Source organism: Lotus japonicus, chromosome 3, assembly GCF_012489685.1.
Source record: "Lotus japonicus ecotype B-129 chromosome 3, LjGifu_v1.2".
Lineage (NCBI taxonomy): Eukaryota > Viridiplantae > Streptophyta > Magnoliopsida > Fabales > Fabaceae > Lotus > Lotus japonicus.
The window spans coordinates 21,579,079-21,594,936 of NC_080043.1; the positions used below are offsets into that span (position 1 = coordinate 21,579,079).

Below are 15,858 nucleotides of genomic sequence, written 5' to 3' on the forward strand. Positions count from 1 at the left end.
GTGATTTCGTGGTTTAATTTTGTTTTTTTGCATGTTTTACCTTCTCGAATCGTTCTGTTTATCTTAAGTTTTGCCACATCTCCCGTTCAACTTCATACTGGTGTAATAAATGATGTCCCCAGTAACGTGCTTTCGTCAAAATCCACTGTGGCGCGTATAGGATCCTGGTGGCGAAAATTTTGCAAGGACATAAAAATTTAAGCCGGTGACATAGTTTGTTTTAGGTTTGGAAAAATAGCACATCGAATTATTAAAGTAAAGGTTTTTTATGGAAATGTTTAATCATTTGTTGTTATTCATTCCAATATTAAAAGACATTAATTGCTATATTCATGTCCTTTTTTTAAAAAAACAAAAACTGTTTGTGAAATACCCATTTAAAGCTATTTAAATACTCCCTCCGTTCCAATTTGTTTGTTGTTTTAGCTTTTGCCAGAAATTCCAAAATGGTTGTTGTTTTATATATTCAATGCATTTTTTCCATTTTCTTCCCTCTATACCCTTGTTGAACAATTAATTCAAAGTTTCTCAATAAACCAACCTACCACCTAAACTAACTATCTCCACTATCTCTATTAATTACTATCCCTATTTACGAAAATGTAAGCCATTATTCTGGTCAAGTTTCTCTCTTATAGTAGTAACTCAAATTTTGAATTCACACACTCTCTCTTATATTTTCAATGGAAAAGATAAACTTTTGTTGCTGCCATTTTTCTTACTACTGCAATATTAGCATGAAACAAAACATTTATAAGCAAATATAAGGGGCGAAACAAAAACGTTCAAAGGAGGAAAACTAAAACTTAGATTAAGAGGGAAAATTTAAGTATTGTGGAAAGATGATTAGTGGTTCAAATTTAGGTAAAATTTTGATGGGAAGCATGAATAGTTTTTTGGTGCGAGGGAAGCATGTATAATTGATAAAATTGGAAGTATGTAAAATTTTGACATATTTAGGAGAGAGTACGAATTCCCACTGGAAAAACTAAGAGTTTTAAAAAATAGAATAAAAGAATTCACAGGAAATTGAAAAGGCTATACTTGATGTGATTATTTAGAGAACATAAACAAATCAATTCTCCCACACTTAGCAATGTATTGGTTCTGTCAAAAAAATTAACATTGTATTGGTAAAGATGTGAAATTAGTAGTATGAGTGTGGAAAATGAGGAAGGAATGATTGACATGAATGAAAATAAATAGGGGTATTTTGGTGAAAATATTAATCTAATGATTAGCTCAAACTGTGTGCAAATGCTAAAACAACAAACAAATTGGAACGGAGGGAGTACATTCCCTTATAGTCAATGGTAAAATCATTAAATACTCTATCTCTTTCGTTTTTTTAAAATACGTTTTAAATATAATCACTAGATAAAATACTTGTGCGATGCACGGGTTTATTTACAATAATTTTTAACATTACAAAAAATTATTATACTTTAAAGGAATATTAAAATCAATTTTTAATTATAAGTATTATAAAAATCTTGAGAAAATTTAGATTTTTTTGTGTGTGAATAAATACATACTCAAATCTAATAATTTATTTTAATAAGTAGCACTGAATTATATTTAATAACTCATTTATTTTATAAACTAAAAAAAATTGTAAGTTTGAAATATATTATCAAATAAGTTATAATAATAACAACATTTTTTGTGTGCTTTTATCAACGAAAAAGTAATTTTTAAATTATAATAAGTCGTAACTTTAATAGTTCTTTCAAAAAAATAATTAAATAACGTAATTTTTTTGTAGTTAGTTTCCTCCTTGTTAAGTCATTTTCACTAATATATAATAGATCAAAAAATGTATAATTTTTTTCCAAATAATACACAAACACCTTATTGTGAAAATTTTAATTTTAAAGTTCTTTTGTCTAATTTTTTTTATTAATAATTAATATTTTATTAATAATTAATAATTAATATTTATTCTCGATATTTGTTCATATATGAAAACATTACCTAGTTTCATTTTATGAGTGTCTAATTTGTTTATATAGCAAAGTTTGGTTTTTTATCATTAAAAATAGTGAGTAAGCAATATGAAAAACGAAAAGTCATGAGTTTTTTTTAAAGAGTCAAATAAGGGGTCTTCATTTCTACTATTGTATTTAATGTTATGGTTCAAGTCTTTTGTACATATTTATATTATAGAAGATATAGATAGATATATTTCAAATATTTTTTTCTTAATTATTTTTCTTAATAAATATTATTTTTACTTAATTAATCTAATTTTTAATACTGTTTACATATAAATATATTTCTTTGTTTTTTTAAAAAAATATTTAATTTTTTCTCAATTTATTATTAATAATTAAAATTATAATTATTTTTAACTAATACTTAACAAATTATTTTTTTTATAAGAAACTCAAAAGTTTTAGGTCCTTGGCTCGGGTTGTTTTTATTGGTTGGTTCTTTTCATGGTTGAGGTTTCTTTCTGCTACTGGTTTTTTCTAATCCTTTTGAGGAGGGTGTATATCTTGATTATTTCCTCAATTTCATATCAATATAATTTTTGCTTTAAAAAAAAAGAAACTCAAAAGTTGGTAACAAACTATTTTTAATTTATGACTTTGTAGTCTTTTTTAATGTGTTTAATGCTCTTATTGCTAATGTGATTAATGCTATTTTTTCAAGTCTCCTTTACATATGTATATAGATAATTTTTTTAATTTTAAAACTATTTTATCTAAATTATTTGTTAATAAATATTATTTTCTTATTGAACTTAATTTTTAATATTTGTGAAATACAAAACTCAAGTAAATTTTTAGTTTATGAATGTTGTTATTTAAGATAAGTAGTTGAATAGTTTTTGACAATATAATTTTTTAAATTTTATTTTTATTATTGTTTAATATATTTATTACAATTTTTTCTTGGATGCTTTTATTACATTGCAACACTTGAGTTTTGCTTATGTATTTAATGCTAAAACTCAAGTGTGCTTTACATATATACATATAGATTTGAAATACATTAACTTTTTAAAGAATTTTTTTAATGGACTGATTTAATTATTTTGAAATACATTAATTTTTAGTCAATTATTAAAAGACATTAACTGCTATATATATTCATTTCCTTTAAAAAAACGTTTTTATAAAACTCATTTAAAGCTATATAAATACATTGATTTGTAGTCAATGGTAAAAACATTAAATACTATATCCCTTTCATTTTTTAAAAATAAAAAGTTTTTATTACCCCTATTTAATGATTTTTTTTTTGAAAGCATAAAGATATATTTTAAGTACCGCTTTGGGAGCAAAGCTCAAAAAAATACATAGCAAGAAAGGAGAAAAGTAGCCCAAAAAACCTAACCACCTAACAAAGAAATGCCATCCCCAATAAATCTGAGATAAAACGTCCATCAAGAAAATCAACCAATGATATACAGAGGAAGCTATCAACACCAAGAAAACCAACCTAAAAGCCAACAGATCGGATACACTAGAAAAACCCAAGAGTAATGATCATCCTTTCAGAAAACTAAATCTGAAAGACCCCGGAGAACCCTTCCCAATTTGCGCGAGCTAAATACATTAATTTTTTGTCAATTAATAAATACAATAAATTATACTTGCTTGTTCAACCAGACTTCTGGCTTCTTGCTTGTTTTTTATATTCATCTACATGAGAGGATTGTTCTCATGGACATTTCTTTATCAATGAATTTCAGTTAGTTCTCAAAAAAAATATTCCTTTCCTTAAAAAAAAAATTAATACACCAATTTAATTGTTTTTAAATACATTAATTTTTAGTCAATTATTAAAAGACATTATCTGATATATTCATTTCCTAAAACAAAACTGTTTTCGAAAAAAGGATTTAAAACAATAATCACGTATTAACCGCTTTAAAACATTCATTTAATTGCATTCAATTAAAAGGATTTTATTACACATTAATACTAAGTCAAAATTTCAATTATTTATACCATTAATGCTGAGCCAATTCAAAAAGTCTAAATTTGAGGCAATTAATTATTAAATGTTGACCAAGAAAACTTATCTTTTACGAAAATTTAAATAATATTAATTATTGACTACAAATCGTAGTTGTTACCATTAATTAAAACCCATTTACCATAATTTGTATAAAAAAAATTCATAGTTGACAGACTAACAACTAAATACGACGCCCTAATAAATTGATTCTCATTATAACTCTCCATTATAAATAAAGACCAATAAAGACGTTAATTCTTATATTCAAATTTTGAAATAAAAACCTTTTTAATTCACCTATTCCTTTTTAACAAAAATAAATTAATACACCAATTTAATGGTTTTTAAATACATTTTTTAGTAAAATAACAAAAAAATTGACTACTATATTCCTTTCCTTAAAAAAAAACGTTTATAATACACCTATTCCTTTGCTTTTTAATTCTTGACTGATATTTATTAAAAAGGAATGTCGACATTAATTATTGTATTTAATCAATCTGCTTAATTTTATTCAATTCATTTCCTTCTTTATATCAAAATGAATGACGAAATTTGGTAGTGATTCATATTTTAAATTTTTTATTTTGCCAAATATTTTATTACATATTCAATTTTTTTTTGAAATTAGTAAACATTCAAATTTTAAAACCTGGACTTTTTTAAAAAAAAATACATTAAAATTTGAACTGATGTTATAAAAAACCCACACAAAGTTACATTGTTTTAATTCGTTTTAAACATTATTAAATTGGTGTGTTTGAGTTGAAATTATACAAATCAATTACCATATGTAATTAATCATTTTAAATTAAATTTAACATTGTCATTTTTTCTCCAGATCTAAATATTGACGATGACCAATGGAAAAATTTGTGTATGATTGATATAGAAAGAATACTGCACTGGAATGACAAATCTCTAAAGGATCATAACTGTCTACTATATCCAATTTTTTATGATGTGGAACAGTTTCAAAACAAGTTCAGAGTAGATGAGCTCAACTACAACAAACAAGAAATGACAACTAAACGCGCATCTTATCTAACAATGATGACAGCAAAACAGAAGAGTGTATATGATAGCATTATGTAGAGTGTTGTTTGATAGCAGCAAATTTTTCTTTTTGTATGGATATGGAGGAACCGACAAAACTTTCGTCTGGAATACTTTATCTTCAGCCATCCGTTCAATGGGTATGATTGTACTGAATGTTGCTTCAAGTGGATTTGCTTTGTTTTTGTTGCCCGGCGGAAGAACAACACATTCTAGATTTTGCATTTCATTGCAAACCGATGAAACAGCTACTTGCAACATCAAACAAGGTGCTTTAAGGGAAAATTTACTCATGCGTGCCAAATTGATCATTTGGGATGATGCTCCTATTTTAAATAAGAATTGTTTCGAGGCACTTGATAGGACTTTGCGAGATATCATGAGATAGGAAGATGAAAGCAACATGGACAAGCCATTTGGCGGTAAAGTTGTAGTTCTTGGTGGTGACTTCAGACAAATTCTCCCGATCATTCCAAAAGGTGGCAGGCAAGACATCGTATCTACTACGATAAATTCTTCTGATCTTTGGAAACACTGTAAGGTTTTAAAGCTCACTAGAAACATGAGATTAGGCACATCAAGTTCACCAGATCATGCAACATAAATACAAGAACTTGCTGACTGGATTCTCAAAATTGGAGATGGTGATTTCGAATCAAGTGAGTGTGGTGAATCGGATATTGAAATTCCATAAATTCTTTTGATACAGAAGAGTGAAAATCCACTTCTTGATCTGGTTGATTTTGCATATCCCAATTTGGTGCAGAACATGAAGACTGACAACTTTTTGGAAGAACATTGCATATTGTGCCCTACCTTAGAATCTGTTGAGAAGGTTAATGATTTTATGCTTGATTTACTTCCGGGTAATAAAATGAAGTACTTAAGCTCAGATAGCACTTGCAAATCTGATGAGGATTCAAAATGCGAGAAATATTATTTGAAATATTGAAGTGTTATTTTAATGAAAAAGTTCTATATATGGAATAAAGTGAATGTGATTGACTGAACGGTTGGACCATTTTGAGTCTCATGATGCGAAATATATGAATTCATATAAGCACCTATTGAAAAGCCTGAAGGTTATTCGGTATAATGAATTCTAAGATGTTGTTCTCAAGGCCAAATTAAAATGTCGCGAAATAAGGGTTTGAATTTCCTGTTATTCAAGAATATATTTCATGGGATACATGAGCACATATTTGGTATTTTTGTGGGCCACTTGGATATTATATGAATTAGTTGATGCATCGATTGAATGACCAAGTAACTGTCACCAACCTTGATCAAGTTGGTAAATGACATATTTTTGAATATTTAGTTGCACATGCTGATATTTAAAAAAATGGTATGGCAAAAATATTTAGCTATATGCTTCTTATTTATAGCTAGACAATTATTATGAGAACAAATGTCCTTATTTTTTTTTGGGACGTGTTATTTTGCTAGCAGCAACATCTATATGCATCAAGCTAATGAGTCACTATAACTCTCCCCATTACAATTGGTTCATGGTCAAGAACATAATATGTCCCATCACTAGGATGAAATTATCTTATTGTTAGTTCTCGGCATTAGGGGAGAGAAAAACTAAGTAGCTGTGAATATATATATACACTCGCACATAACAACATGAACCTGGCCTGAAGTTCAAAAAGAGACATTCTTTCACCAAAAGGGTGATTTATAAATTTCTTTACGCTGCAAATTCTCTTATCTATTGAAGTTTCATTAGGCTAAGGCATACCTAAACTTGATTCCAAAGATAAATCTTAGAGAGGGAAGATAGTATTGTTGAAAAGGAAAACTATCATGAAAAGTGTAGAGATTACAAAAAAATGTTTATACCTCCTGAAGAGGTTAAGATACTTGTCATTACTGCTATAAAGAGATCTCAATCGATTATATCTCTACAAGTTAAAATAAGGAATCAAGAACTTGAAAATTGTCGACAGATGAAGTAGTGCTCAATATTAAAAGTGCAAGAATATTGAACCCAAAATAATGGGTGTGATTGACCAAAATAGAAAAAAGCAATTCATTTACAAATATAAGGGTTTTTGGACTTAAAGTCTATACCATGAAGGTGTAAATCGAGTAAGGCACTATTCAAGTGAAATGAGAAACACTAACGTTCACGAGGCAAGTGAATAATGTGTTTGACTAATACTTGTGATTCAATTTATGTTTGATAATTGTGGTTTTCCTTCTAGACAAATGTCTGCAACAACTATATATGAAGATAATACTGCATGTATTGCTCAAACAAAGGAAGGATACAACAAGGGAGATAGAATGAAGCACATATCACCAAAGCTCTTCGTCACTCATGATCTACAAAAGAATGGTGACATAGATATCCAACAAATTTGTTTTAGTGATAAATTTGCAGACTTATTTATGAAGGCTCTTCCAACTACAATATTTGAAAAGCTTGTGCGGAATTTCGGAGTTCGTTGGCTCAAAGATCTCAATTAAAATGCATTGTACTTTTTTTTTCTTAACTATATTTTTTCCCCATGGGATTTTTCCTGGAAGGTTTTTAATTAGGCACACGAACTATAGAATGATATATTCTTTTTCCTTCATTAGGTTTTTCCTTGTAAGGTTTTAACGAAAAAGACTTAAGGGATGGTCATCCAAAGGAGAGTGTTGTGAATTGGATGCCCATCTTAGTTATGACTTTGGGCTATGAGTCTGGCTCATGTGTATTGTCTTTACACTCTACTCTAATATTATAAATAGAATGGAGGCTGCACCAAGCAACTCGCTCCATTATAGTATTTGTCTCTCTTTTCTCTTTACTTGCTTTTTCATTATTATAACAAAAAAAAATATTTTGTAATATTGAGAATTTAAAAATTAGCGGGTAAGAGAAAAAAATTGGTCATATAAGTTTACACCCGTTTTTGTGTGTGTGTGTAGTAGGTGGCTTATAGGGTGCAATTGTGGACTGGGCCTTGCACCATGCAAGAGGGAAAATTACCTGCTATAACAGGTTTGTATATCTGCTGTAAAAAAATTGAAAAAATAATTAAAAAAAGACATTTACAAAAACACCCTCTAATACTCCCTTCTCTCTGTCCCTCTCTCCGTCAATGGCACTATACCACAGCCCGGCCTCCTTGCGGTGGAATCCTTCCGCCACCGCGCCGTCACCCACTCTGCTGCAACCAATTTCACACGCGCAGAGCAAACAGAAACCATCTCACACACAAAGAGCAAAAGCAGCCCACACTCCCTCACCCCATCGCCACCCATGACGGAACCGCCGTCGTCAACCCCGCCTCACCCACCACCACCACCCTCAATGTCCCCCTCGCCGGACCACTCCTCCGCCACCAGCATGTTCTGGGGCGAAGGCGCTGGTGAATGGAGGAGCATAATCAACCGCCCATCTTTGCCGGCAAAGGTTCAACCACCTATATCCAAATCACCTTGAACATCGCCCAGATCTGGGTTTTGGTGGCGAGGCCGAGAAGCAACTTTTTCCACCTTACCTTGAACATCACCGGTGAAGAGGATAGAAAGGTAATCGGAGAACTGGACGTGTTGTTCACCCCTCTTCCTATCCCTGCTTCTGCAAGATCAAGCTGAATCACTTTCCTTCATCCTTACTTGGACCAATCTACTCTCCAAAGCTTCAAAGATTCATCATCATTGGCTCCATTGTGAAAATAAGGGGTGAAAATCTGGTTTGGTTATGGGTTAGGTGGCTATGGTGATTGGTCCTTGTCATTGGGGTTTCTGGTTTGAAGGTTTGGGTTGTCAGGTTTAGAAAGGTTGGGTATGGTGGAAACGACAGGAAGAAAGTTGGTAGAGGGGGTGGTGTTCTGATCGAAGTGCTCCGGTGCGACAAAAGGTGGTGGCTGGCAGTGTAAGGGTGGTTGCCGAGCTTGGAGGAGATGAGAAAAGGTGACAGCACAGATGGAAGAGGTGAGGGCATTAGAGTCAAAAACAAAATTTTAATTAAAATAATGTATATATAAAAATTCAGGCTTAGCAAGTTAAAGGTAAGGCATCTAAATGGAATATTCCATTTGTGTGGTTGTGAAGACCTCTTGCACCGGTGCAATACCTATTGTGTATTGCACCTTATCCTCCACCAGTAGACAAACCCGAAAACTCTTGACCCAATTAACAAAATTAAAGCCCCGCCCAGTGCCACCCTTTAAGACAACTATAAGTCTATTCACCAGCTACACATGCCCACTAGGGTGGACCATTAATATATTGGTCCACCAGTGCACCATGAGTATTTCAGACTTTGCACTTTGGGTATTTTAGACTTTTTCCTTCTCCTCCTTCTCCCTCCCACTCCCTCCTTCTCTCACTTCAACCATCTCCAAACAGCACTCATAGACTCCATCAGCATCACCAAGAAGAAAAGGTCTGTCAATTTCATTCGAAATAAAACCCAGATCTGTTTTATGGCCCATCTGTCACTCTCAATCTCTCTCAGTGAACCAGATCCGTTTTGATGTTTTATGGGTTTCAAAAAGCTACAATTTTTTTTTGGGTTTGGATGCATTTGAGATGCTTGATCAAGGGTAGTTGGGATTTTGATGAATATAATTGCTAATTAGAAATTCATCTTTCTTTTACAGACATGCTCCCATCTTGTGAGGAACAAATATACAATAATGATGTTGTTTATTTGTTTATGAGATTTACGAATCCATGTGGGCACCTAAGAAGGGAACTCCAAAATCAAAACCAAGAAATATGTGGCCGTAATTTACAAGAGAGTAAACAAACACAGTTATCAGTGATGGTTCATGGAAGTAGTGGCTCGGGAAAGGTGATACAGAATACAGATACAGTTCCGGCAAGGAGGGGAACGGGTGGGGAAGAAGTGTTTGACATTTATATTTTTACCCTTTTTTCTTCTATCAAATCCTGATCATCCAATTCAAGAATATTCCAAGATGCTAAGATCTAATGGTGATAAATCATGGTGCACCGGTGGACCAAAATAATATTTGTCCACCCTAGTGGGCACCGCTACACAGCAGCTACACCAGCTGAGGTTTTCAGTCAGGTCAAAATCTCAGAGCTTTGATGTGTATCATGGACAAGACTGCAATCAAGGTATTGTATACATTATAGGCATGCCTACATTATACACACACACATCTATTTTATATTAGCGAGTAGCAACTCAGAGTTATATGCGTACATTCAACCTGGAGACTTTATTGTTCGTCTTTTTTGGAAAACACAAATAAGGTAACCATTCATTATTATTGAACATGCAAAAAGAGATAGATAGATCCTATGTATATATAGCTATTGGTAAAGCTGGTACTGATCGATGATCCAATTACAAATGTGTTTCATCGATCTCTAGAAATTAAAGCATGAGTGGCAGAGACGGCACCTCCATGTACTTGTGGTAATGCCTGCCATTTCGGCTGTATAACCTAAGAAAATGGAAGACAGGTATGGCATTGTATTCATTGTTTTTTAGTAAATCTGGATTAAAAATAGCAGGATCATTTGGCTATCTAGCTTCACTGAACGAATTTTCCCCATTCCGATACTCTGGCAATAAGGGAAAATGTGAGTGAGTTGGCTGTTGTGCCGTTACAACGAACGAACCATAGTGCCATATATTAACTGCATTTTAACTAGTGTTCCTATTTCTCAGTCAGAGTGGTCATTTTACCCCTAACGGAATCAAGTTCATATTCCCTCAACTATATAAGGAACAAAAACTTCCATCCATGTAAAAAAAGTAGAGTGAGGTTAATGTAAGTCTTTCAAGCCCTTGTAGCTTAATTTAGGGACATGTACTAAAGATTAATTTTCTCATAGTAACTTTCTTTATATTTCCCTGCTACTCTCTTAGAGTGAGTTAATGTGAGTCTTTCAGTCCTGCAGATTTCTCTGCCTTGGACAATGATACCATCCCCCACTCAAATTTTTGATTTTGTTTTTTTTTTTTGCCTATAAAAAAAAATCTAAGATTACTTTTTAGATATTTTTAAGAAAAACATAAGATTATTTGTTTCTTGGTAACAATGTTAAAATCATTTTTTTTATCTTCTCTCTTATCGATCATAACAAAATATCTGATAAGCTAAAAATTAAAGTAGCATTTCAAGTAATTTGTTTACAATTTCTTTAAAATAATATTTCAAAAAAACTAAAACAAACATCTTGCTTTGCTGGTCGGGTTACCTTGGCCAAATCCGTCATATCTGCACTCCCATCCTAATGCATGCAAACTATGCTCCTCACCAAAGGTGTTTGTTCTCAAGTGGGCAAGGTTCAACGAGGGTTCGGGGTGTGGAGCATGGGAACCACAAGCCTAGCCAAGTGAAGTGGGATGTTTTTTGTAGTTCGGAGGAGTAAGGATGCCTTGGGTTTTGGAGAATGTTTGATTTTAATCAAGCTATGATCTATTTTAGCAAAAGTACATGTTTTGGTTTAAAAGTCGATTGAGTAAGTCAAGCTTTTTGGAGCATTGAATATTGTTGTTGTTGTGATGAAATGTATTGATTTCTGAGATTGATTTTAATGGTTTGTAGTCATTAAGGAGAATGAGTTTTAACTTGTGTTTGCATGGTGATTTAAGTCAGCTCTAGACTATGAGTTAGTAAGTTAACTTTGTTAGTGACAATGTTAAGTGTACTTGTAAAGGGTACGGAGGATGTGAGCGCTTTACATCAGAGCTATAGAACGAAAGGAAGCGAGCCAACACGAGAAGCAAAGACGTGATCGAATCCAAGTCACAGCTTAATTAGGAAGGAAAGTGCATAAGGTGAGAGCAATTTCCAGTTAATTTCTATATGCAATGGGTTTCTATGATTGTGTGTTTGATTGTTTAATTATGATGAGTGATGGCTATAGAAGCCAGTTTGATTGTATATTGATTGATGCTTGAGGCATGATTAGTTGCTTATGATGGTTGATATTATGATGAATGTTGATTTCCATGATGATTGTTGTTGAGGCCTGCTTGAGGTGCTTAACTTGCATGTTTTAAGTGTTTCCGTGCTTGGTTAATCATGTTTATGTGATGTTGACTATTACCGATTGTGAACGCAGGGTGTTTACGAGTGTCGCTGAGTAAGGTTTCCGATGAGAGGTTGGAACCGCTGTTGTTGAAGGATTGAGACCTTAACTTGTGAAAATTATCCTAGGGGGATCTATTAGAAAAATCTCTAAGACTTTGAAAATGAAGATTACAGAAGGACTTACGAATAAACTTATCATAATGTACATAATTCAAGTGATAACGCTTTTATAATCCAAGAGACTTATCATAATTAAATTAATTCAAGTGACAACCCCTTTATAAATACCATCTCTTTCCTAATGCTCTAAATTAAATCACGCACACAATGGCTATCCAAAGCAAAGACATATAGCTAGCCCAACAATACCTTTAAAATAAGCAAATATCAATAGACAAACATGTTATGATTGATTTTCTGAGTGAATGATTTACACTTTTCCTCCCCATAAATTAATGGATGAGTTATGATTAGTGAATCACCAATAATATATACATATTTCAAATATCACATTTTATCTTATAATTTCTCATTTTTATTACATTACATTATTTTTTTATATGTATTACATTATATTATATATCACATCGATTACGTACATTACATTATATATCACATGAATCTTGATTGCTCTTGACTATTTATGACATAATGGTCATTAAGTCCTCCTTGCATGGTTTGCCTCTTGTATCTATCTATGCTCAGAAAGAAACAAAAAATGTGAGAGTAATTGGTTGGATCTTTACCGAGAACAAAATAATGAATATACATGTCATCTTAACTTGACCAGTGACAGAAATAAGGCATAAAGTTGTGTAACTCTGGCAGGCCGAGGTTCCAAATATAGCAAGCAATGACCAAACACATGACTTTTCAGGGCTACCCTCCAATGGGATTCTCTGTCTTCGCTTATAAAATTGATGCTAGCTAGGTACGTCTTTCTATAACTCTTCAATCTCTACCACTCACTAACTACGTACACTACAACATGGTCTCATGATACATACTCAAATAACATCCAAATTCCAAACCCTCATCATCATGATCATCCATCTCCACTCTCTCTAGCACAAACTTTTTGGAGATATATACATGAGAACTTTTCCATCTATCTTTTAATTTCTATGTTTTTTTCCTGATAAGATTTGAGTAAGACAGATTCTTTTTGAGATATAATTAATTTCAACCATGAAGAGGAGCTGCAGTTTGAGGAGCACCCCCACCAGCTTCAGCAGCAGCAGCAACAAGTACCAAATGGAAAACTGCAACTCTCATTGTATGAATGGATCAGAGGACTACATGAATGGGCTCCCATGGCCACAAAGATCATACACTTGTAGCTTCTGCAGAAAAGAGTTCAAGTCAGCTCAGGCACTTGGTGGCCACATGAATGTTCATAGGAGGGATAGAGCAAGGCTAAGGCAATTATCCCCAACTGATCTCAACCTTAACCTTAACAACAACCCTAACTGCTCATCAACCTCTTCTTTGTCCTTATTACCACCACCACCATCATCATCTTCAAATTCTTCTTCTGCAACAATACCCAAGCCTGCAGCTGCTTCCACATTATTACCCTTGTTTGTTTCTCCCTGTACTCCTCCTCCTCCTTCATCATCATCATCATGGGTTGTTGTGGATGGCATCTTATGGAGCACAAAGCCCTCAGAACCTGCAAAACCCGAGATTGCAGAGTCTTTATCAGGGAATATTGGAGAATATAAAGCTTTTGTTTCACGTGAAGATAGGTGTCGAATGTTGAAGAAAGATAAGATCCTCAGGATGGACTTGGAGATAGGTTTGCCTACAAGTTATGATTTAGATCTGGAGCTTCGTCTGGGTACTTAATTACTCTTAGATGTATGCATGTGAAGTAGATTTTATAAATGTAGCTATGTTAACTTGTTTAAGTGTAGGAGGCAGAGAAGATTGAGTTGTTATTTAATATAATCATCTATGTTTACCAAACTCTCTTTAGTAGATTCCTTATGTTTGTCAAGCCTTTCACTTCCATCACATAGTTTCAGGTGAAAAGCTTGCATCTTTACCGTTGCCTAATATGAAATATAATGGCTTCTTTGTTTAATCTTTATAATGACTCTTTTCTTAAACTAGTTCTAATTACTCTTCTACATCTACAATTTTTATTTTATTTTCAACGTCCTAAATTTTACACAACAGGCTTTTATGGTCTCACGTTCTAGCATTACATATTCCCTTTGGTAACACCGTTTTTTAGTCTATAATCACACTGTGACAAAATAAAACCTATTGTGTGGAATAAATAACAATTATTACGTAATAATTTATCCTTATTATAAACTAAGAATACTTATTTAGTGTTGTGAACAACAGGATGAGATAGATAGATTGAGAGAATGAGGTGTTGTGGAGTATGTGCTGAATTAATGTTTAGTGAAGTATGATTGTTTATAGTGGAAATAATCATTGTTACTTAAGTTTGTTGTTATTGATGTTAGAGGAAGCACTTAGTACTTACTCGATGATTAACTAGGCATTTAGCAATTATTGGTGACTCTTTGATGATAATTGTAACTCACTCACTATATGGTATATATTCATGTGAAACAATAGAGAAATATAGAAGAAATTCTGCTACTAAACACTTTCTGTTACTCTAATTTTATGCTAAGTTATATATACAATAGATCTTTGCTGGAATCCCACCAACAGAATGATATCATAGTTGTTGATCCTTGTAGGAAACAAAACCTGAAAACAGAAGATAGAAGGTGCAGAACCATAGCTTCCATAAGCAAATATTCTACAATCTATATACATGTAACATGTCCAAGTTCCTTTGTTCGTAGGAGAAAATTATGATTTTTGAGCCGTAAAAATGGAGACCTTGTTATAAGACAAAAATTATAAGACTCTGATTTGGATAATTTTGGCCGTGGAATGCATCTTGAACATGCACGGGGTCGTGCTAAGGGCAAGGCCATATAGGCAATTGCCTTAGGCACCCAAAAATATTAGTACTGTATAGTTTAGTTTATACTACTAAGACTAAGACTTGAGAGACGTAATGAAACGATAAAAAATTAGGTTACATTAATTGCAACATGAAAACTGAAAAGTGCAACCTGACAGTTATTGATAATAGCATTTTGTATTAGTAAATTTACTTTTTCCAAAAAACTATAATAAATAAAATATTAGTTATTTTTATATTACTAAAATTGAAAATTTAATTTTTGTTTACTCATAACTGTTAGTTTTTGTTTTTTTGATGTATCAAAAAAATAACGGTTAGTTTTTTGACCTATATATATATAGTATTGTATAAATTTGTTCTTTAATCATTGTTTCTTCTCTGGAAAAAAAAATTCACTGTTTCTACCATGAAATGTTATTAAATGAGATACTTAATATCAAAGCTTATATACAAAAATAAGTCTATTTAAGATTAATATAAAAACTTGATAATTTATATAATGTATTAAGTTTTTTTAAAATTTTTGTTAAAAGAAAATCACTTAAACATTTTCGCTTTAGACTCTAAAATATCACGGCCCTGAACATGTAGATTAATTAGGCTCTTGAAAACTATGTCTTCAAGTTGAGTCCAAATCTTTATTATTGAGTTGAATTTTGTGATCCACTTAGGTGTAGCTTCAACTCATTCTGGGTTTCTTTTCAATTGAGCTCTAAAATTAGTCCTTGCAAAAGTGTCTTCATCTTCTTTGTCATGTAGATGCTAATGACATCTCAATTACATGGAGTTTAAGCTGATATCACACCCGCTCTTGGGTCTTGATCAATAGCTGAATCAAGTAAGATTACCACG

The 15,858-nt window shown here is 32.3% G+C and overlaps 1 protein-coding gene across 1 annotated transcript; it reads left to right on the forward strand.

The window, feature by feature from the left end:
• Positions 1-13,194: 13,194 nt before the first annotated feature.
• Positions 13,195-13,961, forward strand: LOC130749869 (transcriptional regulator SUPERMAN-like). The gene has a single exon (XM_057603231.1). The coding sequence runs from the start codon at positions 13,236-13,238 to the stop codon at positions 13,893-13,895; it is 660 nt and encodes a 219-aa protein (XP_057459214.1). The 5' UTR covers positions 13,195-13,235; the 3' UTR covers positions 13,896-13,961.
• Positions 13,962-15,858: the final 1,897 nt, after the last annotated feature.